This window comes from Astyanax mexicanus, chromosome 18, assembly GCF_023375975.1.
Source record: "Astyanax mexicanus isolate ESR-SI-001 chromosome 18, AstMex3_surface, whole genome shotgun sequence".
Classification (NCBI taxonomy): Eukaryota; Metazoa; Chordata; class Actinopteri; order Characiformes; family Acestrorhamphidae; genus Astyanax; species Astyanax mexicanus.
The window spans coordinates 14,365,315-14,390,277 of record NC_064425.1 but is presented as its reverse complement, the minus strand read 5'-3'; the positions used below and the strand labels follow the sequence as shown (position 1 = coordinate 14,390,277).

Here is a 24,963-nt window from a genome sequence, read left to right as displayed (position 1 = left end):
CAACCTACAAAAACCCAAACAATATCCCTGAATCAAACTGCAGGACCCAAAGCACACAGAAGAAATAGCTGACTGAGCTGTATGTACAGAAGAATAAGCAGGGCCCTAGCACAAAGCAGGAGGACGATAGGAGAACAGCATAGGGACAAATTGGAGCTGGCGTTCGCTTTCGAAGGGGTGAACTGACAGGCAGGCAAGGACTCAGTGCAGCATGTCTGAAGTGAGCAGAACAGAATGGATGAGACAACAAGCGGGAAGCAGAGATTGGGCATGGAACAGACCGTCACATGTCAAAGGGAAACGTACAACAAAAGACAGGAATACTGTTACGACAGGACACATGACAGAACCAACTGTAGGAAGGGCAGAGAAAAAAAAATAAAGGAACACAGCACAGCCACGATAAGAAGAATACCATTTTAAAAGTAGGACACATGACACACCCACCATAAGCTCTATATCCTTTGTGGGATTCACTGGAATCACAAGTGTTAAGAGGCAGCAGAATAAGCTTTTTGTAAAAAGATGTGGTTGCACTCCGCCCTCAAAAGCAACCGCCATCCAAAAAATGTGTAGAACTGATATGCACCAAGGGGACATGACACTAGAGCAGAGCAGGCAAATGCATAAAGATTTAGAGAATGTGTTGGTACACAATTTAAGTCCAATCCACCATGATTTCATGAATCAAATTAAAAATTAAAAGCCAGAATATCAGTGAAATTCTTGTTAGTTTTCAGGCTTGAGAGATACAGATTAAATAGTAAAACTATCTACAAGTCTGAGGGGGAAAAAATAAGAGACCGCTTAAAAAGTATGAGTTTCTTTGATTTTACCAATTTGAAAACATCTGGAATACAATATAGAGGAAAATGGATGATCACAAGCCATCAAATCTCACCAAGCTAAACTACTTGAATTTATGCACCAGGAGTGGCATAGTTTTCTCTAAAAGCAGTGTGTAAGAAAACTGTAATTAAAAACCAGGGTTATTTCACCAAATATTGATTTCTGAACTTTATGAATATGAACATGTTTTCTTTGCATTATTTGAGGTCTGAAAGCTCTGCATCTTTTAGTTTTTGTTGTTGTTATTTCAGCCAGAGCTGTACATGCAGCAGCACAAGAGAGATGGTTTGGTAAAAACACATGCATCATCACAGCCCTAAAACTTAACACCAAACAACTTAAAGTTGTGATAACACCTAAGTGGTTCTCAGTTAGGACATATTGTGGGAAATTTGCTGTAAAATGCTGAAGAATAAAGAGCACAAAGACTGAACATAATTAACCTTTCGTTATATCGCTAAATGTAAGATGCTCCATCTAAAATTTTGTCTTTTGACTTTGTTCTATGAATAAAGGTTTGAATAAGTGTTTTGCAATTAGTTAAAAAAAAAAAAAAAAAACACAGATTATCCTCCTCTGCTAGACGCGCTAGTCTCCCAAAATCCTTGCTGCAGAACAATACCAATAACTTGCAAGCATCATGATTAATGTTTGCTGTGCATGGAGACGACAAAGGTAATTAATTCCTAACAAGTTGATTTTGTACTCTTAGGTACACACACAAGATGAAAGGGCTATGTAGTTATGAGCATGTGAAGAGTCAGCATAGTCAGCTAGTGAAAAAGTGTTTATTTTGTGTAGGGAAGCAAAGGGAGGGGAGGAATAGAGGGGAAAAAACCCTTCAAGCCATCAGTTTAACATGTCATGCTGACAAATACATGCTAGCTACTTACTGCTAGCAAGGAACAATGTAAAAATTGCTTGCTATGCAAATTAGCAATCACCTCAAATAAAGGTTTATATTTTTGATTGGCAATTTCTTAATGTTAAAAGATCCACACTGAACTGTTAACTTAGACTGAATTAAACATTTGCATGATTGAATATTGACTAAACGCCTCCATTGGGAAATGATATATTGCTGCTACTATCTCCCTTGTGTATTAAATGAAGAAGCATAAATTATTATCTATACAAAACACAAAAAAATGTAACCATGTACGTAACACAGCAATACTATAAATAATAATAATAATAATAATAATAATAATAATAATAATAATAATAATATTTAAAAATAATAATAAAAATATTTTAAAACAAACAACTGATTTTTTGTATTTGGTACAAATCTGAATTTATTCTGATTTATTCTTTTTTATTAACAGATGTGCCAAAAATTACTGCACCATTCAAATATGCAAAATATTGTTTCATTTAAATTTTTTTTAAGGGAGTCAAAATCATAAAAGCATAATACAACTTATAAGAAACCAGTACAAAAAAAGGTTTAATTTACTCATTTTTCCTTGACTAGCAACAAACATTCAACATTACAAGCAACTTTTATATTGAACAAGGTGCAGAAATTACCTTATTATATTTCAGTTAAGAGAAAGTAGAAAATATGAAAACACCTGCCTGTCCCATTAGAAAGTTATTCGCAGGTATCTGAGAGAAGCTCAAATTTATAATAATCTTTATAATAATCTCAATTAATCCATTTTGAAAATCAAATTAAACAGTTACTTGATTAATCAAATTAATTGATTAAATCTCACAGCCCTAACATAACACAAAAATGGTGCTCAACAAAGAAATATTCGTTCAATCTTAAGTGGAACAGACAGTAAGTAGATGTCTACTGGGTGAAAACGTTTGTGCATTTTTAAAAGTGACTACAGTTCAGCTCAAGTCTTTAAAAAGCTAATTACAAAAATGGAAATGTAACCAAAACAAAGCAAAAAAAAAAAAAATCCTTATTTTGTGCAAGTTTCCCCATTATAAAAACATAGAAAGTTTCCTAAGCTAAATAGATATTTGGCACAGGTCACTTCTTTTAGTCAGAGTAATTGGCAATGGACATATGCTTATGCTCATTATGTTAGCAGATACACAAACAGACTGATGGACAGACTGATGCACAGATGAGCTGAAGCAGAAAGATGCAGGACAGAAAGAATCACTGGCATTAGAAGAAGTGCAAAAAGTCCACCAAACCTGCAATGCCATCTAATGGTCAACAGTGGCCTCGCAATAGCAGCATTTTATGCACCAATTTTCAGGGCAATCATAAATTCCCTATAACGCAGGCCTGACAACCCAAACTGAACCCTTCTCACTAGCAAAAGAGAGAGAGATATGAAACGCTGACGTACACAGATTAACCCCAAGGTAGTTCCATTACATCTAAGAGACATTGCTTGATGTCTTTTGACAGCTCTGTATACGTAAAAGCAGAATCTCCTCAGTATTTCCAAAACAGAAATAATTCAGCAAACAGTCTAATAGACTAAGCAGAAAGGCAAATCATTCTCTCCATTGGATAAGAGAGTCAGTTAATGAGAAAATATAAAACATTAAACACATAAAGAATGTTTTAATCACTCACAAAATGAATCAGGCATTAATTATTAAACACTTACTTAAAGCAGATATTATAGAGGCACCACAGAGCTCCAACTTAATGCTCTGAGCAAAGCCAAATTTTATGCAAATCCTCCTTTGTTTTAAGAGACAGTCTGAAACTGTACATTTCATATGCTCTCCCTGCAACACAATGAGGAAAAATTTACTGTAAGGTTTTCAAAAGAGCCATAACTCCGTACACTGAACATAAACGATGAGCCTCATTCACAAATACCTTCCTAAGGATGTTCTTAAATTTGTTCTTGAGGAAAGGTCTAACAAAAATGTTAAATTTATGATGTGATTTTAAACTAGTGCCACAAACAACAATTAATTTAGTAGTTTGAAAAGTCAGTTTGTATTATTTTTGCAGTTGATTTGTCAACAGTTAAGTCTAAAACGGCCTCAATCTCTGCATCATGAGGGCAAGGATTGAGTTTAAATGCATGATTTACATCATATTTGATCAGAAATGTACTTTACAAGCAAAAAACCCCAAAAACTTGCTGATGTAAAGACCTAAAGACCAAAAACAGCTTGATGGAAAAACATGATAGAAATAGGGGTGTGCCATATTGTATCTTGCGTAATAATATCGCCAACATTTTTGAATAACGTGAACAATATTACACCCCGAAATATTGTGCTATATAACCAACCCCTAATAATCACATCAGGGTACTACTTTTTTGCTGTTTTTAGTAAATGTTCTTATTTCCCAATATATATCTACTAGAGACAGATTATATCTGTACAGTATCATTTATTTTAGTTTAATCCTGGATATATGGAGATATTTGGAGTGCATTATTAGTGTCATGACATTCTAGATCACTGTTTTCTGTTACAAATGTGATAAAATTCATGCATTTTTAATGCCTCGGTTAGGGGGAGGGCTGCACGATATTTGAAAGAAAAAAAAAGTACATTGCAAATTTTCTTTTTTCAAAATATATATTGCGATATTAAACAATGCAGGGTCCATAACGTCACCATAACGTCAGCCCTGCCCCCTCCCCCTCTTAGTTAGCCCTACCACTAAGTGAGACATTGTACGTCCTGTGATTTGACTATTGCGCACATCACAATGACTGCTTAAACGATACATCATATCGTATGCAATAATTAAATTTTATTTTCATTTTGTTGCAGTAGTGTATTCTTGAAATATATATTTTTTTAATTCAATGTTTTGTCATATCGCCAAGAATATCGTTCTCGCAAAAATGCCATAAATATAGTGATATTATTTAAGGGCCATAACAGCCATCTCTAATTGGAAATAACCTTATACTCTGCAAACAATTAATAATTACAATGAGTTGTTTGTAATGATTAGTCTGACAGTGATATTTATCCAGAAAACTTGTCAGTAGACCAAATAGACCAAGAACTTTGTGTAGTGCGATGGGAGTGGCAACTTAATGATGTGTCAACATTGAAATTCTGAGACAACTTTTAAAATCTACAATGTTTATTATGTCAACTAATCATTGCAGTCTTAAAATTGGCAAATTGTTAGTCATAATTCGAAAATGACAAATATAATTTAAGAACAGCTGAAAATATAATTAATGAGTGCAAGAATAAATGCATGTTGAGCCCTCAGCTCAACGCAGAGAATTGTAAGAGAGTGTTCTAGCCCAGAATGAACTTAGAAGACCCAAGAGTTTGCAGTCTCCAAATCTCGCAGTGATTAAAACCATACACTTTCATTAAGAAACTTAATCTTCCAGGTAAATGGAATATACACTCAACACATACAGAGTTAAGAATAGCTATTACTTCCCACATTGCAAATTGCATAGTGCCCTGGAGAATGGGTCAATGCACCGAATATAGAAAGCAAAAGATGAGCTATCGATCAGCAACGGGCCTCAGTGAGGCTCCACAGTGCTGAGGTTAAGACTGCGTTACTCCTGCACTGCTAATTGATGGTGGGGCCTAAAGGAAGCCTCAGAGTCTTCAGGAGACAGGCTAGCCAGTCATGCACTGTGCAACTGGCTAACATTTAATAGCTCATTATCCCTGCCCCACCATGTGAAGACAGCACAGCAGAAAGGATAGCTCTTCTTCCTTCTTCCTCTCGACCACAGGACTGAAACAAAAAGCCAACCCCTTCACTTAAGTTCCAAAAGCCTAATTAATACCACTCACCGACCATTCATAGGCCCTGGCATTAAAAACAGCCAAGGCAAGAGCTCAGACCTCTGAACAACCTAGAGAGAAGGCTACTGGGCTACTGAAGGATGCTCGCTCACACCTCATGGATGACAGTTGTTAGCCCCCCCATCCTAACCCTCACATGTTCATTCACATCCCATTGAGCTCAATAAACAAAAGAAATTGTGAAATCAAAATTAAAGTTCACACACATAGCTAGGCTAAAAAAATGGATTAGTGTTGGGTGCTTTTCACGATTTATTGGGTTAATTCGAATTACAGTTTTAATGCAAGTAATCACAATTTTACATCCAGACATTTTATCTGTTTAATCTAAAATATCCGTAAATGCTACTCATTTTCTGAAGTGTTTATCCATCTTACCCCACAGAACAACGAGCACATATTTTCTAACTATTCCAGTTAGTCAATGGACTGAGCTCGTACCAAAAAAAGTTCCAGCACTCTTTCAGCACTTTCGACAAAAACACCCAGTGGGATAAAGCTTATATTTAGCTAGAAATAAATCCTACTGTTTCTAAAAACTGCAGCATCTTTACTCTCCGATAAGGATCTGTAATTAACTGTGGAAAATAATAATAATCACTCCCTTTAAAGTTTATTTCTGTGACTCATTTTGTGCTTTATTTCTTAATTTTTAGTCCCAAACCCGCGTTCTAAAGTATAACTCCATTGTCCGTGTGTGTGAGATTCTCCGAGGCTGTGTAGACACAAGGTCAGTGTGTAATAGGAACGCATGGGCTTGAAAAAAAAAGATCATTGATTTACTCAATGAGTCGACTTAACCCAAAGTGTCTGAACACCAAACAGATTGTATACATCATCTGTAGTTTAATTTTTGGTAAGGAGGGGAAATTTTTTTTTTTTTTTTTTTTTGTAAAAAGTTATAATAATCGCCCAGCACTACTTAGGATACTCAAAAACTTTCATTTAAAGTGTTCAGCTTATTTCCCCAAACACCAGGATCCAAATTGTTGGGAAGTAAAGATATCAAGCACATCAACACCTAGATCCCAACCTTGCCCAGTGAGCCATAAATGTAAATGTTAGGCACAATTATTTATGGGACAATATATTGTTAAAAAATGTGTTTTACTGATATGTCTAGTCAATCACACCATATAGTTGTGAGTAAAAGGAGAAGTCTAGCCACCTTTTTGTTATTATGTGGCTTGCTTTTTTAAAGACTATAATCATTGAGTAAACAAACAAACTGTTACTGATATATCATTCATTTTATTAAATTAAATTAATTTCCATAAAATCATACATTCTACCTATCCTAGGAGTCCTCCCGAAAAATAAAACATGAAATAAATGAAAGAAGCAGTGGCTCTAAAGCAGTTCAGCGGAAGAGTCAAGGATTTAAAAGGGATGATTCACCACTGTTCTGCCCCATACAATTCTAATATTAAGGCTCTGTCAAAATGAATCATATTAGAACGTTTCAGATCGCTCCACCACAGTCTGAGAAATTCACTTATTCCCCCTGGGGTCTCCAGAAGCTTCATCTATAAAGACAATTTACAAAGTGCAATGCTGGCAGCAGCTACTTAGACACTCCCAGGTAACACCCCAGCACACCAAAGGCTGCATTTATTTGTGAATACACAGAAGTGAGGGATGAATACTGAAAAGGGACAGCACAAGGGTTTCGCAGTCCTTGATTATGCAGTAGAGGTGGGTTGTATGAGCTTGAATTTATACCCCTTGTACGATAACAGTACCCCCTAAAAAATGCAATAAACAATAAATAAATAAAAGCATAAATAAATAAAATGCTTTATTAACATGATATTACATGACAATGTCATGCTTGACTATTCTACAAGAGGTTCCTAGATCCTTAAAGCTGGTTTGTACCCACTGTAGATGCAGTGTGTGTCGGACCATACCGAGTATTGCTCCATATTTATACCTCTCTTGCATCACTATTTCTGGTGACTACATATTTTGACACTCTTTTTGAATGACCCATTAAAGAGTCTTAGTTCTTTGTAGTGTAATAAATATAAAATATATATTTATTGCCTTTTCCTATTAGGCTTACAAAATGTCCATGTCCTGAACAGTCTGTTGCCTAAACATCATATGTAAAATTAATGAATTAAATTAATAAATAAATAAATAGTCAAACACCACAGGAGCTGGATAGAAGGCAACTGTAGATCTATTAAAAGGACGCGAATTCACAGACAGAAAAAACAGCTGCTTGAACTCAATTAATGAGCGATTAAGGTAGGGCTGTCCCTAACGATTATTTTTTAAACGATTATTCTAACGATTATTTTTTTCGATTAGTCGACTAATCTATTCATTGAGAAACATATTTAAATAATTATTTTACGTTTTAAAGCAAACGATAAATTACTATATTTATATATAATAACAACAACAACAACAACAACACAAGCCTACTAAACCAAACCCCACACTTATAATCACTTACATGTACAGCACGTTGTTTAGATCTATAACGCTAAAAATGGATAAGCTCCCATACACCACAACCGTGTGTTGCACTGTTTTCTGTGACCGCTAGATTTTGTGACCACTGGCAAGTAGTTCTCAGCAGACCGGTGCACTGGCCGATTCGAAACGTGTTCGTTTCTAATGTTTACCCCGACTGGCCAAAACGGTTCAGTTTAGGGCTGAGGGTAAGGTGTAGGTATAGAAAGCTTCCGTTTTGCCAATGAACGCTCATAACCGTGAGCACTGGTCACAAAATTCCGACGGTGACAGAAAACGGTGTGACACCGCAGCGCTGACGGCGCTAGCTGAACTTATGAATAATGCTACTGTTTCTGGAAACTGCGAAATGCCATGCACAAATATAAACCAAAAATGTATAATTTCTGCCTGTGGCAGGTTTAAAACCTTTGGTAGACAGCCTTAAGTCTTTTTAAGGACACCCGCGGAGACCCTGATGTAAACGGTAACTTACTGTGTGACTCTGTTGACATAGTGCTCCTGGATGTTTGCGCTTCAAGTGCTCATTTTGCACATATGGCAGAGGACCACATTGTTGCCCTTTTGCGTGAAATGCTCCCAAACTTTAGATGCCCGCTGGCGTTTTTTTGTAGCTGGAGATTGCTCTCCGGAGTCCAAGCTCTCTAGAGCTTAGATTCTCTGCCCGAACCCGACATGACCCGAGGCCCGCCCGTAAATCCGACCCGGGCTCCAGAAAATAGTCCGAGATGTAGGCGTCTGTTTTTTAATTATATTTTTATTTAAAAAAAAAATAACGAAAACTGAAAGTGAAACTAAACTAATTTATTTATAAGCGCTGTTTTCACTACCGCAGTTCTACAGCGCAGGTGTTGTGCCGATTCTGTCCGCGAAGCGGGAGTCAGATTCAGCAGAGAGTCGGATTCGGCACAAACGCGGCGGCACCCCGCGGTCCGCGGTGTCGGTTGTAAGTGCTCGCGCTAGCCGCAAAATACGGCAGAAAACACTGAGGGAGCTGCAGAATTATGAATGGGACTAGAATATGAGCACGAGGAGATCAAAGAGAACCTTCACCTGTGAGTAGCTCTCTCTCTCTCTCTCTCTCTCTCTGTGTCTCTCTCTCTGTGTCTCTCGCACGTGAACTCCTCCGCGTTTGACTTGCAGAACTGTGTTTAGCTGTTCTTAAAAATCATTTTAATTAAATAATAGTTCTATGCTTCTATGTTACCGTGTTAATTAACATAATTCTGATCATATTTCGCTCATTAAAACAGCCCGAAAACAGCCAGTTGGAATTTTTGGGCCCGATCTAACCTCTAATGCTCTCCACAGGCGCCGCCATGTTTACGACGCGCCGACGCACGTTATGCAAATCGATGTATTTTTGTAATCGATGACGTCGATTATGTCGACGCGTCGCCCCAGCCCTAGATTAAGGCACATATATGAATCACCACATCGACTGAACTCATCATTTTTAATTTAAGTGAAGCCTCCTCTCAAAATGACTCCGCTCCCGCTCATTTTGTCCATAATTATCATAATTATGTCACTATGTCTGTGCACTGTGTGGCGTTCCTGCATTACAAAAGACATGAACCAGCTTTTACTCATCCTAAACAAAATTCTATTTCTATTTTTATTATAAAACATTTTTTTGTTCATTTATAAATGTAAGAGTTTGCTAATGCTAACAAAGGATTCTTTTTTTTCAGGCTTTTATATGCTAATTCTCATATTTTCTTATGTTGCCTGGCAAAAAAACACATACAGCTCTGGAAAAAAATAAGAGACCACCTAAAAAAGATGAGTTCTTTGATTTTACCAAATAGAAAACCTCTGGAATATAATCAAGAGGAAGATGAATGATCACAAGCCATCAAACCAAGCTGAACTACTTGGATTTTTGCACCAGGAGTGGCATAAAGTTATCCAAAAGCAGTGTGTAAGACTGGTGGAGGAGATCATGTCAAGATGCATGAAAACCGTGATTAAAAACCAGGGTTATTCCAACAAATATTGATTTCTGAACTCTTAAAACTTTATGAATATGAACTTGTTTTCTTTGTATTATTTTAAGGTCTGAAAGCTCTGCATCTTTTTTGTTCTTTCAGCAATTTCTCATTTTCTGCAAATAAATGCTCTAAATGAGAAGATTTTTTTATCTGGAATTTGGGAGAAAAGTTGTCCGTAGTTTATAGAATAAAACAACAATGTTAATTTTACCCAAGCATATACCTATACATAGCAAAATTTGAGAAACTGATTAAAAAACTAAAGTGCTCTCTTATTTTTTTCAGAGCTGTATATAAATAAATAAAATGAATAAAAAATAATAATAACTAGCATCACAAAAAGCAGAATGGTTGATATTTGGTTATCTATTGGAAAATCATATAATTTAACGATAATAAACAAAGCACAGTGCAAGTTTAATATATGAAGTGTAAAAAGCCTTTGCTTTTAAACCAATGTCACCTGGAGGAGCAAAATCTGATCTGCTTAAATGATAAATAATCAGATCACATTTTCATAATGTAGAATATTGGGCATTACAATTGGAATATCTGAGTTATGTTAAGAAACTGCCTTTAACTACCCAACAATGCACTTTATAGGCCCAGTCAATACAAAAAAGCTGACACCTTCTTTCAAGCTCTGCTTCTCCCAGGGGTGGAGTTTTAGAAGCACTGCCTCAATGTTAATTATTAAACGTTTAAACACTAAACGGTTATATCCCCACTTTCAACTACTTACATCATACGGCTATACAGCAGAGCAGCTCTCACACAGCTTTGTGAGCAGAAGGGAAATCTCCGCAAGATGAAATACCAAGTCCTCACACCCCACACAAACAAGCTGTTTGTTTATTTCTGGATATGGTAAACACTATGTACCATAATTTGGGTAATAAATAACTGAATTGGCAAGAGAAAGCATGGATGGGGGGGAGAAAGAAGAAGATGAAAGCATGAGTCATAACTGCTTTTCAATTCCTTTGCAGGAACAGCCAATAAAGAGGTCTTTAAGGAATAAGTAGGCCCCTGCGCTCCGATGATAGAGGCAGCCACGAGCGTGCGGCTCAACCCAGTTCTGCTCCCTGTTTATCTGTTACGCATAAACACTCGCAGCCTTTCCCCCAATCACGTTTTCACTTGCAGACAACGCCAACTCTGCTGCTACAAACCTACATGAACGGAAATGCACATTGCTGTTCTTGAAAGACAAGTGCTATTTACATGAAAGTCACAAGGGAAACAGCAAATCTTAGCGCGGGATTAATGATGATTTGCTTTCTTACATCAGCGCTGATTGAGGAGCCCAGTGAAGCCTCTCAAACGAAGCTAATCTTCGTATCAAAGTCATGAGCATGAACCCCTTTGCCGTTTTCTGGAGCGTGCATTTTAGTGCCTTCCGCAAGTCCCAATTCTCAAAAGCGCTACAATAAAAAATTGATTTGTAGCATCTGTTTCCTGAGGAACGTGAGGTTCTAACTTGATTATTACTACTGCACATAAGCCCCCGCTTACCCAAGTACAACGGCACAACTAGAATCAGGCCACAACTATATATTTTTTCTGCACAACCATACATCCATACATCCATTGCACAGACCGAAATGTCTCGGTACTACAGAGTACCAAAAGGTCTAAAAAAAATAAATAAAATAAAATAAACAATTTGATGCCCACATAAACATACATAAACGTGCCAAATGCAATGAAATGAAAATGAAATGAAATCTCTGAGGTGCTCACATTGTCTCACTCTCTTGCTCTCTCTCATTCGTGTTGTCTCTCCATCTCTCTCGCTCTCCCTCACTTACCCTGTCTTCCTCTTACCCTCTCACTCGCGCAGTCTTCCCCTCTCTCTCTGAGATATTATAATACAACACAAATTGATCTTGTCTGCCAGACCTAAACTACACTACACTATTATTACTGTCCCCTCACAATATTACTGGGAAATTCCAGCATAAAATAAATATATATTTTTTTAAGTCATTGACACCACTAATATCATTTCTTTTTGCCAATCTAATGCTGATATTCCTTGAAAAGAAATCTTAAAAACTGAAATGCATCCAGTAATATGCTTTGGGAAAAGTATTTTAAGCAGTTAAAGCTTAGCAGTAATGTTTTTGTTCTTGATACAGCGCCACAATCATGCTCATTGTTTGTTTGATTCAACAAGATCCAAAAGTATGGTAGCCTCCCATAATGACCGCGAATGAGAATGAGATTACTCATGTTGTGAGAATAAATATAGATTTTTTGTATTTTTTGGTTGCAATCTAGAAAAAGGTATTGAAAAAAAAAGTACCGTTTGAGTTTCGGTACCGGTGTTGCTAAGGCATCCATGGTGGTTGCTATGGTGTTGCTAAGCAGTTGCTATGGTGGTTGCTACGGTGGTGTTAAGTGGCTGCTAAGTAATGTATTTTCATAAATCAGGTTACAATGTGTCTCCCGGAACTAAAAAAAGGCAGATCAAGGCAGAAAAATATAAAATAAAAAGGATTTTAGTGACATCAGCATGATAATGGACCAAGACCAGTTTTAAAAACCATTGGAACAACATCATCAGGGCCCCAACAGGCCTTACTCACCAGCCTCTCAGCTTGTATGCCTCGGGAATATCAGGGTTAATCATCAGGGTGCTGCTGTAGAGTGTGGAGAGAGAGCGTCCTCCGAAATCAGAGAGCCTGGCACCCTTTATGGCCAAGATAGGCTGCCCACTGCCATCGAATGTCTCTGCCTAAACAGACAAACAGATTGGCAGAGATGAGATCTGGTGTATATTTAATGTGCATATTTTGCTGACAGCTCTGAATAAGAAATAGATATCACATACATACACATTTATTCGATATACATTTATTTACAATTCCAAACCCTGTTTATGCCCCAGCACATCTTGCTTTCCACAGCAAACTCCCTGAAGACAAAGAGTATCTGCTGGGCGGGCAAACAAACAAACAAACAAACAAAAACAAAGGCACTGCAGCACTGTGCGGTGGTGTTAATCTCAGTAGGTTTTCTTGTGCACCATAAACAGAAACTGGATAAAGGACACACCACAGGACACACAGACATACCATCCCCCCTGGCCATACCTATTATCAGGAGATATAACCCAAACAAATGTATTTAAAAAGCAATGTGAGATTAGGTCACCCTATGGTGATATTATCTGAATCTAGAGCTGAGTGTAATAATAAAGTGTCAGGTGGTGAATAACTGAAATTTGTGCTGCGCATTTTAATGGCAAATTAAATTTGCAGTTACCTAATAGAAATATAGTGTATGGAGGTTGAATTATTAGTGCAATAGTCTTTGTGTGAATGATTATAATAATGCAAAAGTCCATTCATAGGAAAAACAAACATACAATGAAACGCAAACAGAGGATATCAAGGCCAGCAAAAAGGCAAGCAAAATCTTTGAACATTGATTATTAGTTACACACTACACAATGATTCAGTGTCACAGGGTCAGATCTTTTTGCAGTTACATACACACTAACAATGTCCATCAAACATTTTACTGTGTGTTTAAGATTGTTTTTGAAATTTACACAAGCCAAACATGTTCACAACACTGTATTCTTTGAAGGATAACACAGGTCATGTCAGTAATTCCGCATAAAGGTGCTTCTAAGGGTGTACACACACTCTAGATAATCCATGGCGAGGTGGGCCAGGGCACGGTACACATGCAGTGTGAGCACGGAACCCGAGCATGGAACAAGAGGACTCCAGTGATGCAACTTTCCCGTAAACAAACATGGCAATAGGGGTGGGCGGTATTGCCCTAAAATAATATCACGTTATTTCATGGTATTTTGGCGATAAGACAAAACACTGAATTAAAGAGTTCTCAAGAATACACTACTGCAACAAAAATGAAGATTACATTTTATGACTGCATACATATTGCACACCCCTAACTGAGATAAAAAAAAACAGTAAAATGAATGATAATGGACCAATAGGAGATTTAAATGTGAAATGAGAACAGTATAATTTTTTTTTTTTTTTTTTTTTTTTTTGCTAAGAACAGTAAAAAGTAGTACCTTGATGTGATAATTTGGGGTGGGGATACAGCACGATATTTAAGGGTATAATATCGTTCACAATATTTAAAAATGTTGGCGCTATCACGTACGATACGAAACAGCACACCCCTACATAGCGGTGTTGTTCTGAATTCAGCACCCCCGTCAGGAAAAGCACCCCCTCTTCGGAGCACGGTATGTCGCTATCCATGTAACCGTGACTGTGATTACCATGTTTTTGGCGCATATTCCTCAACAGGTCAAAGCAGATCTCCACTGTGTCAAGAAGACACACTCCTGAGAGGGTGCTTTTCATGGCGGGGGTGCTGGCAAGCCTATCAACAGCAAGTGATGCAAGCCTGCTTGGGCACAGATTGTATAACCACAGTGTGAGTGCAGGCAGGTGGGGGAGTAGGGAGGGGGCAGAAGTGTGCTCCGGAATGATTCATCCAAACTGTGCCTAGTGTGAGTTCAACCTTAATGAACGCTAGGCCTCATACATTACATATGTGCTTGTGCACGTCTTACCTCATTTCCCCACATGGTGACCTGGATAACTCTGCCAGACATGTCCATCAGCTGAATGTTCCTCTTGGAAACCTCACGACTGTTCTTAGTTGTGATGCGCGTCACATCTTCCACACTCTTACACACTCCAATTACATCTGAAGACATAAATACGCAGTGGTTACTCAGACCTGCTTCACATTCACTTCTCATACGGCATGCTGGCTGGTAGTGCCCGTGATGAACTGTTTGCCTACTTGCCAGTTTGGTAATCCTTTACATACGTTAAATGACTTCGTGACACATCTACCTGTCTGCATCAGCACGTTATCGGACGGTGTCACTCATTCTGAGTGTAATCCAATAACACATGTCACAGCTTCATTACAGCAGGCTCCCACACTCCTCAGCTGCCATCATAATCCGCTTATCTAACGCAGTTATGACTCATTGGAGCACCATTAAGAATATTTCACAAATCGCTGCCAACACCTGAGTCAAAGCCCGCAACAGAAACACGCCTGCTGCACCTCACCACGCTCCCGCTGCCATTATCGTAATTACTACCATGCTCATTACCTTCTTATTCTAGCGGCGACATCGTCTTCTCCCTCCGCTCTCCAAAGGCGACACAATGTCAATCTGCACCACGGGCTATTACTGTCGTCAGTATTATTAATATTGCATTTATCAACATTATAATAATTACGAAAGCCTCCTGGGCCAGTGACGCATCCATTTCAGGGAGCGACAGACTAGCTCTATCCACTCTACTGCTGCCAATTATTAAACTGTCTGTTATTAATGATGGCTATCGCACAGCCAGCAGACTCACCCACGATGGCGTCCTTCTCCCGGGCCTCCAGGTCAGCGATGGCAACAAAGTCGCACTGCACCATGGGAACGTCCTGGCTGTCCTCGCAAGGGATGATGGTGGACTCGCCATTCAAGGTCATCTCGTAGTCATTCTTTAAAGATGTATACTGTTTGTTGGCGATCTTCAGACTGCCCTTGGAGATGTAATAAACCTGCCACACAGAAAATAGGAAAATTACAAAGCTTACTGAGCTCAATACACTTACTTCATCTTAAGAACAAAGTCAAGTCACTTTTTTTTTTAACAATTAAACATGCCGTTGCTACTACTGAGTGCTACTACTGCTACTACTACTACTACGCCTAAGCAATATATCGATTTTAAGAAAAAAGTAATATATTGTCATAATGATATAAGATAAGACATTGTTTAGTTTATATCAATTCCAATTTCTGCATTCCAATTACCGTATTTTTCGGACTATAAGGCGCACTTAAAAACTTTTAATTTTCACAAAAATTGACAGTGCGTCTTATAATACGGTGCGCCTTTTGTATGGATTTTACTCGTCAGGTTGTAAGGAGCAGTAAACACACACTCCGTGCAGCGTTATAGAGAGTTTCAGTGCTATACAGAGTCCAGAGCCGTGCAGCTCCGAGGCTGAGCAGCAATAGCATTAGCTAGATGCTAACCGCTAAGCTAGCTAGCTTATTCACTGAGATCAGTATTATCTAAATTTTACTCGTCAGGTTGTAAGGAGCAGTAAACACACACTCCGTGCAGCGTTATACAGAGTCCAGAGCCGTGCAGCTCCGAGGCTGGAGCAGCAAATAGCATTAGCTAGCTTATTCACTGTTCAGAGATCAGTATTATCTAAATTTTACCCGTCAGGTGTAAGGAGCAGTAAACACACACTCCGTGCAGAGCAGCAATAGCATTAGCTAGATGCTAACCGCTTAGCTAGCTAGCTTTTTCACTGTTCAGAGATCAGTATTTTCTAAATTTAGCACTTTTAATACTGCTGGAGCAGTATTATTAGAGTTAGATGCTAATCGCTAAGCGTTCACCGTTCAGAGGTGAGTTATCGGCCTGTAAGTCTGTGCTGCTTTGCCTGGCTAGCATTAGCTAGATGCTAAGCGCTAACTCTCTCAGAGGTGAGTTTTATCAGCCTGTAATCTGCTTGTTTACAGTGTTAAAACAAGCTACGGGGGACGAATCGCTAGCTAATATCTCACTGTCTTACCAGAACACGCAGGATTACTCAGTGTAACGCTGTCGTTTAAGTTTGGGTTAACTTTACTAGTTTAGGTGACTAGCTAGCGTGCTAGCGGATAGCTATGCTAACGCTGGTGCAGCAAGCCTTAGTGGACATCTGGAAATCTAAGCTTACTGTAAATAAACTGAAGCACGTTACTCACCCAAATAAACAGTTTTCAGGAGAGGAATCTGTGTAGATTAATATCCAGCACTCGTTTGACTTTGAAAGAGCTAGATTTATATATACTGAGACGCTCCACCGGCAAGCGACCACCCCCGGTGGGGGAAGGGAAACATGGCGCCACCCCTGTTCACTTTGATATAGGCACCCTTTCTAGTGTCACTTAACGCGCCTTATAATGCGATGCGCCCTATGTATGGAAAAATAGCAGAAAATAGGCGTTCTTTGATAGTGCGTCTTATAATACGGTGCGCCTTATAGTCCGAAAAATACGGTAACTAACTTACTTTTTTCCAAAAGTACAATTTATTTTTGTGTGCCTAGTTTTTAGGCTACTTAAAGTGGAAAAAAACTAACTTTTATCTAAAGAATCTGTTGATAATTAATTTGCCATTTAAATTGCCGGTCAGTTGTTGATATAAAATGCAGCTAGAACTACTAGGCTACTCTAATATACAGGATATGGCTTTGAATGACAGAAGTGCCTGTATAAAATCTGGAACATGTAGCTTTGTAGCAGAAGTGTCTTTTTGTTTTTACATAATTTGATGAAAAAAAGAAGAAAAAACAGACATATATATTGAATATTTCAGAATATATATTCAGTAAAAATAGAGATTTTTTTTTCCTCTCCATATCGTCCACCCCTAACTACTAATACTATTTATTAAGAATTTAATTGAGCTCATTTATTATAAGGATATGAATATCCCTCATAGATAAGGCCGAGTAAAGACATAACACCACCAAACAGAGCTATTAAACATTGCAGCCAACATTTCACCCTTTTTATATATGCATAATGAGTAAAAAAGAAACATCATAACTTACTTTTCCTTGTTCAATGATGGAGTAAAATTTATCCACCTCCTGATTAAATCCAGTCACTCTGATCTCTCCCTGCAAAAGTAAAGAAAAAAAGAAAAACATTGAGCCAAATAAAAAAAACCTTTTCTGACCTCAACTGATTAACCAATAAGATATTAGATTTTAGTAGAATTGATCCTTACACTCTCATCTACAATCTCCATGGAGAAGAGCTTTCCATCTCCTCTAGAGTTGCTCCAAGTGCGAATGGCGCTCTTATTGGTCACACGAGCTCGAATAGTCCATCTACGGATAAGATCTCAATTCATAGACAGCACTAAACAGATATTACACAAAAATTTACATCAAAAGAGGTATTTAATCTTACTTTGACTGATAAGGGTTGAGGCTGGCAATAGGCACAATTTTCGAAGTGCCTGAAGGTGTGTTGGGTGCATTCATGGGCTTCCTCCCAAAGTCACGACTGGGGCCTCTGTTCGTATGGCCTAATGAGAAGAGGGTTTAAAATATATCTATTTAAAAAAAATAAATTACTGAAGTGTGCAAAGAGCTAAACCTAGATGAGACAGCCTGAGTTAATTAACTATCCACTACATACTATATAGGGATCAGAAGCGCAACAACTACAACACCATTGTGAATATCTGGGGGAGTACAAGGACAAAAACAAAAAAGAAATCTTTATTATATGTCATGTTATGTTATATTATATATATATATATATATATATATATGTTATCTATACAAACTCCAGTTGATTAGATACTGTTAAAAATGAAATGCTGGCATAATTGGTTGGCATCTGTTAAATCTCTATACAGCATTTTACTGTGATGTTTTGTAATCCACCTATTAGAGGGTGTCAGACATAACTTTGAGTTAACCATCTGTTGCACAGCATCACCATTAAATAACATAGAGGTTGAGGATAAAGCTGTCAAATTAAAGACATCATACTTTTTTTTTTTATAAAATGTCCAATTAACGTGTTTTTAGGGCAAGTAACAAAATGTAACAATATATAACAACTCTACATTTTGTACTCTAAACTCCACCTGCTGGAAAACTATGGAAATTCACAAGGTGACCTACATTACATACCAAACCAGACTACATCCAGACATTGTCTGCAAAAACATGCATCTAAAAGTACATGTACATACACCATATGTATGCAAAAAGTCATCTTAAAATGTGTTGTTGACATGTATTAGTGACACATATTCTTAGCACTGTACCATCACTCCCGTTCTGGGGCTGCAGTGGACGTGCTGGTGCAGGCTGTGGAGGCTTCGACTGACCTGCAGGAACAAACAGAAAAATATATAATAAATAAATTTCATAAATTATAATAATTTTAAAAAACAAAGCAAACCAATACCGCAATGCAACAAAACCAATGGCTATTTTAAAAAATGTGTCGGTCACCCTTTTGGTATAAGAGGCTATAAGCTATTAGATTTGCATTGCACTGGTTTATGCTAGGGATGCACCAAAAGGAGTTTCAGGATAAGTTTACATTACCAGGCTGGAGTCAAATCTGATTTTTTGCTCAATGTGGCTCAGATCTGATTTTTTCATGGCTGTGTGAAAGTGGCAAATCAGATTTAAAATCACGGATACATGGACATGTGACATGAACGTGAACGGTCAAATCAGAATCAGAACAGCAAAAGCAAGACGCCTGGCATATTTTCCGTTCTTCGATTTTTATTGTTTTCAAACACTTTTTACTTACTAATAATTGACCACAGGTCAAGGGTACCATGTTAGTTAGATAGGGTAAGTCTTTTATGATAGGTTCAGCATATATTTAACATTTAGACATGATTTATGAAGCCTAGAACAGCAAGTTATCTGCACAGCTGTTTTGCCAAGAGGCAAGCAGGCAGCCTCAGCAGGGAACAAGCCAGTCAGTCGCTAACCGACGGGTCACTGGACATCACACTGCACAACAGGACACGCTTTGCTGTTTAATATGTGCATCATGTCTGTACATTATTCTTATCTTGAGTTATTAGCAGAATACCTCAAGTGTTATTGTCCCCTTTCGGCTTAATCATCACAAATCATTTAGTGCTGGAGAAACTCAGGAATCTGACCTTACTGTAAATAATTGAAAACACTTTACTCACCCAAATAAACAGTTTTCAGGGAAGAAATGTGTAGATTAACACCCAGTGCTTGTTTGACTTTTAAAAGAAAGTCTTTTTTTATTACAGTTTTGTTTACTTAACTTAATTGGTACCCCCCAAAACCACCACCCAGAGGTGAGACCTGCTGAATTAGAAGTTCCTTGTAGTGTCTCTTAATTAGCCTTTTCATTAGCCTTATAATTCATTGCTCCTAATGTATGAAAACAGTCTAGAAAAAAATGGGTTCATTGATAGTGCGCGTTACAATACGAAAAATTTGGTACTACGCATTAGTTTTCCAGTAAGGAGCATACTCACCTTCTACATAAGGAGTTGGATCTCCTATTTTCCCCCCAACCTGATCAGCAGGCTTGATCACCTCCATGTCCAGTATAATTACCACAGGCCTGTGACAAAATTTCAGAGCGCATTTTAATTACAAGACACAACCCCTACAAAAGTTTAAATACATTTCTAAAGGACATTCTTGTTTAACAAATGCACAACATTTCACCCGCAGCGAAAACCTGGATCAATAGATATTTCAGATTATCACAGACAGTAACAATATCTATGTGTCTCCGTTGTAATAAACTAAACACACACATTCGACAGTATTCTGAATAATCAGCACTCCACAGTGCTGTCGTTATGTTAAAAAGGTACATTAATGTTAATCTCATTGATTTGTTATAAGTTAAATTAACCCGCTCACCGCTCTAAAACCCTCCACCTGCTTTTTGGGCGAGGGTAACGTAGCGCTAAGTGCGCTGTTTCACATTAAAAGTCTGTGCTAATTTCCGTGCTCTGCGTTTTAAAATTAATTAAACAATTCCTCGAGGCACAGAAAATTAATCGATCAACTTTTTACAACACAGTAACTTCAAAGCAAAGGATGAGCCCTTACCGCCCATCCTTAAGGACGTTGGTGACACTTCTCTTCACTGTACAGACACAGTTTGGAGCTACCAGACTTTGCTCAGCCAGGTAGTTCAGCTGTGTGGAGAGCATGAAGGCTGCAAACAACAGAGAAATATTAGAGATATCAAGTAAGAAAACAAAAAGAATAGAACACCTGCACAGCTTTTTTTTCATGAATATATGAAAATTGGTAACATTCCTATGTTATCTCTTCAGCCTGGCTGGGTCTGGGGGTAGAGGCAATTTAAATGCACCACAACAGTGCTTCTTAATGCACAAGAAAATTGCTCTATAACTTATTCATAAGGTTTCGTGCCATCAACACTTTTACATCTCAGTAAATTAAAAGCAGGAAAGGGTATTGTTTTCATGGGGTTCTCTCTCTACTCTTTGATCACTTCAAGCCCAATCACTCCACAGCAGCCCTACTACCTCCTGATACATTGATCTCTGCAGCACCATGCACAACACATGTTGCTGTCCTAAAAATACTGCTAATACCATCCAGGTCTTTTTTACATAAACTACTCCCTTACATTAAAAGGTTTATGTCACAATTATTGGCATTACTGTGGTGCTCGCACATAAGGGGCCAGTTTGGACCAGTTTTCTCTGTAAAGCTGCTTTGTGATAACTTTTGTTGTAAAAAGCGCTATATAAATAAACCTGAATTAAATTGAATTAATTGAACATAGGCATGTCTTAAAGCTGGGAACATATGTAATACAAGTGACCCTGATCACATATCTGGATTTTTATTTTCCTTTAAAAGAGAATTTTGACTACATATAAACACCATTACTGGCAACTAATTTAACAAATTTAACAACAAATTTAGCTTTTTTTTGAAAATGAGGCTTAGTTTTTTTTTTTTTTTTTTAAATGTCAGAACTAGGGGTGGACGATATGGGGCTAAAATAACAGTGCGATATTTCATGGTATTTTCATGGTATATTTCATGGAATTAAGAAAACATATTTTAAGAGCACACTACTGCAACAAAATGAAATTATGATGTTTTTTATTAGTGCATATGAGCTGATATCGCACACCCCTTACTAAGATATTAAAAGATAGAACATTTTATCTGATTTGTAACATAAATCAGTGATCCAGAATGTCATAAATCTAATAATGCACTGCAAATATCTCCATAAATCCAGGATTAAAGTAAAATAAATGATACTGGACAGATATAATCTGTCTCTAGTAGATAAATAATGGAAAATGAGAACAGTGTACATTTTTCTTTTTACTAAAACCAGCTAGAAAGTAGTACCCTGATGTGATAATTAGGGGTGGATGATATGGCACCATATTTCAGGATATAATATAGTTTACGATATTCAAAAATGTTGGCGATATCACCTATGATACGCCATTCTAGTGCCAAGTAATTTTGTGACTGTATTGTCATACACTGCCTAGGGAGTAATTTTCTCTGCAGTGCTTTGATATCTTACTTGAGTTTCTATTACCTCATACAGATCTAGTATGCTAATGCAAGCATATTAGTCTCTGTGTGGACAAAAATGTTTTGTTTTTTTTAATGGAAGAAGGGTAATACGAGTTTTTAAAAATACCCATGTCTATTTTTCAAGAAAAAAAAATACCCTCTTCAATGAATAACCATATATCAACCATTTCTTCCATTTGTCAAAGGGGTTTAACTTGCAAGCGGAGGAAGTCAACAAATCCATACAGTGTCAGGGTGTTCACAGAGAAGTCAGTTGAGCACCAAACTTAAGTTGTATTAATCTAACCAGCATACCAATAACTGTTTGAAATATATGATCTGTTTTTGTATCCTTATTTACATTTATTCTAAACATTATATAGTGCAATTGTAAGACAACATTTTCATTTAATTGTCATGATTGAAACAGCCACTGAGTCATTTTAAAAACTCAGGCAGTCAAGAAAATTGTTTTGATGGTGAAGTACCTCTTCAATGTTAGGCTCATTATGTTTTGAAAATACCCAGAGATACTCACAAGGATACTCAACAAACACCAATTAAATTCAGATATGAGAAGCATAAGCAATGGATATAAAAATCACAGCACTTTATTATGTAACAGTTTAGTGAATTACTGGATAAACTATGCAAGCTCTAAGGAAAACAGAGTTCTTCAGAGAGATGCCATTAAGATACAATATGATACCTTTACCTAGAACTTTAGATCCAAATGAGGAAGCAAAAATCTATATACATATGCTTTGGTTTCATGTATAAGGTTAAATAGATCCCCTCCAACACACAAACACACACTTACAGGACATAGTATGAAGGCCATCACTCATCATGAGGCGAAAGCGGACTGGTCCACTGCCTCCATCAATCTTTCGGATATTCTGCAGAGAAAAAACAATTTTTATTTCACATACATGAGAATAAGGCTGCAAACCAAAAAAGCTCTAAAATTTGATTCATTTCTCATATTTGTGCAGGCTAAATTTAATATTTAACTAATGATAAAACAGGTTTATATTGAATCCTTTCATAAGCCAAAAACATTTATATTTGGATACCTACTAAACCTGTTTTGATGTCATCTGAGAATGATTTATGCCTGTCACATCATCAGTTTTATTTTGTTTTATAAATGTTATATTTAAATGCTGATGGTCTGTAAAAGAACGCTACTGCATTCTATTATATTTTTTCAGTAAAACAAACTTGGCTTACAATAAGATTGACAGGCCATAATTTTTCCTTAAAATCAAGAGAAGTAACAAGTGAAAACATCTAACACTCTCGTAAAAAAAAAAAAAAACACCAGCAGAAAAAAAACATGCAACTGACAGAAGAACTTACAACACATTGAAGCACTGGGTTTGAAACCTCACTACCTTTGATCAGGAGCTGAAATGATAGAACACACACAGTTAAGAAAAATACATACAAATACACAAAATAAAGTCTAATGAAATTTCTAAAAAATTGTCTTTCTGAGCTGAGTTTCCTTCAACTGACAGTTTTTAAAATCCATTAAAAAAACATCTAAAATACAAAGAAGTCCACCCAAAGAAAATATTTCTAAGGCATTCTATGGAGTTTGTCCAGATTGATTTAACTTAGTGACAGTCTATAGGTTTTTGGTGCGAAATAGTAATTGCACATAAGATGCTAAAAAGTACATTTAAAACATTTGATGGAACAAGTTTTTTTTTTTTTAAGGGGTGAAAAAATCTAAGTGTTGCAAAATCTACACGTTCACGGCTGCAAATAAATCTTTGTTGGAAATAATAAGAACTTTGTTATGATCAGAAAACCAATATTTTTCTTACACAGACAAATAAACAACAACTATAAGTCACACATTACAATAACAGGGAGAAACCACGAGTTCACGTTCAGAGAAAAGCATTTTCTTCTTATGTTGACCTTACACCTAACGATTTTCAAGTGATTTCAATGTCGCAGACACATTTCCAGAGTCGAAATAAAATCACGAGATGACAAATCAGAGTACTGATTTAACTTACACATTATGTGTAGCTTAATGTCACAAGTATTGTATGTAAACTCCACCAGAAGCATGATGGGAAATATTCTCAGATAATAATCTGAGCCTGTAATTAAAACGTCTTGTCTTTAGATGTGAGAGGGTGTCAGATTTTAGTCTGTTAAAAGTCTTTTTTTTTTTTAAGAGTTTTTTTTTCAACGTCGTGTAACTTAGTGTATGGACAGCATTAGAACCCCTTTTTCTTTAGGACGACAGGTTTGCAGTTCGGTGATTTCCCAGCGCACACGCGCCTCCTAGATCTGAATAATTGAATAGTTAAAAGTTTGGATTAGCTAAACTAGCTTAATTGTATTTACGAAGGGAAAACGGTGATTTAACCGAAAAGGCCACGCCGTTTGAATGACAACAGAACCGTTCCACCTTAAACTGTGCAGCGCCTGGACACCGTTTAAGGTGGAATAGACAATCCAAATAAAAATCGTTGGCGTACGGAAAGATTTTTCTACATATCCCATCATAACATGTACTCTTTAGAGCAGATTTTTTTCAGCATTCTCTACTTTACTGAGACACAGATTTCTCTAAATCACTAAGTTAGGTCGCCTGTTAGCTTTAGCTTTAGCTCCAGTTGCCGTTACTGAGCTGCTAGAACTACTTAGCGTTAGTTATTTAGCCAGGCTGACTCTGCGCTGCTCTCGGCCTTCTTATTTAACAGCTCTCACACTACGCTTTTACCCCTCTCGT

The 24,963-nt window shown here is 37.2% G+C and overlaps 1 protein-coding gene across 1 annotated transcript in view; it reads right to left on the bottom strand.

Moving 5' to 3' along the window:
• Window positions 1-24,963, bottom strand: part of rpa1 (replication protein A1) — a 41,082-nt gene that overhangs the window by 15,952 nt on the left and 167 nt on the right. Inside the window, exons 2-12 of the mRNA XM_022670536.2 lie at window positions 23,568-23,615; window positions 23,026-23,104; window positions 20,736-20,844; window positions 20,147-20,235; window positions 18,932-18,994; window positions 18,061-18,178; window positions 17,876-17,978; window positions 17,697-17,765; window positions 15,446-15,638; window positions 14,632-14,768; window positions 12,656-12,804 (exon numbers count right to left, since the gene is read on the bottom strand). Coding sequence (XP_022526257.2) covers window positions 12,656-12,804; window positions 14,632-14,768; window positions 15,446-15,638; window positions 17,697-17,765; window positions 17,876-17,978; window positions 18,061-18,178; window positions 18,932-18,994; window positions 20,147-20,235; window positions 20,736-20,844; window positions 23,026-23,104; window positions 23,568-23,615 — 1,157 coding nt within the window. The remainder of the gene's footprint in view (window positions 1-12,655; window positions 12,805-14,631; window positions 14,769-15,445; window positions 15,639-17,696; window positions 17,766-17,875; window positions 17,979-18,060; window positions 18,179-18,931; window positions 18,995-20,146; window positions 20,236-20,735; window positions 20,845-23,025; window positions 23,105-23,567; window positions 23,616-24,963) is intronic.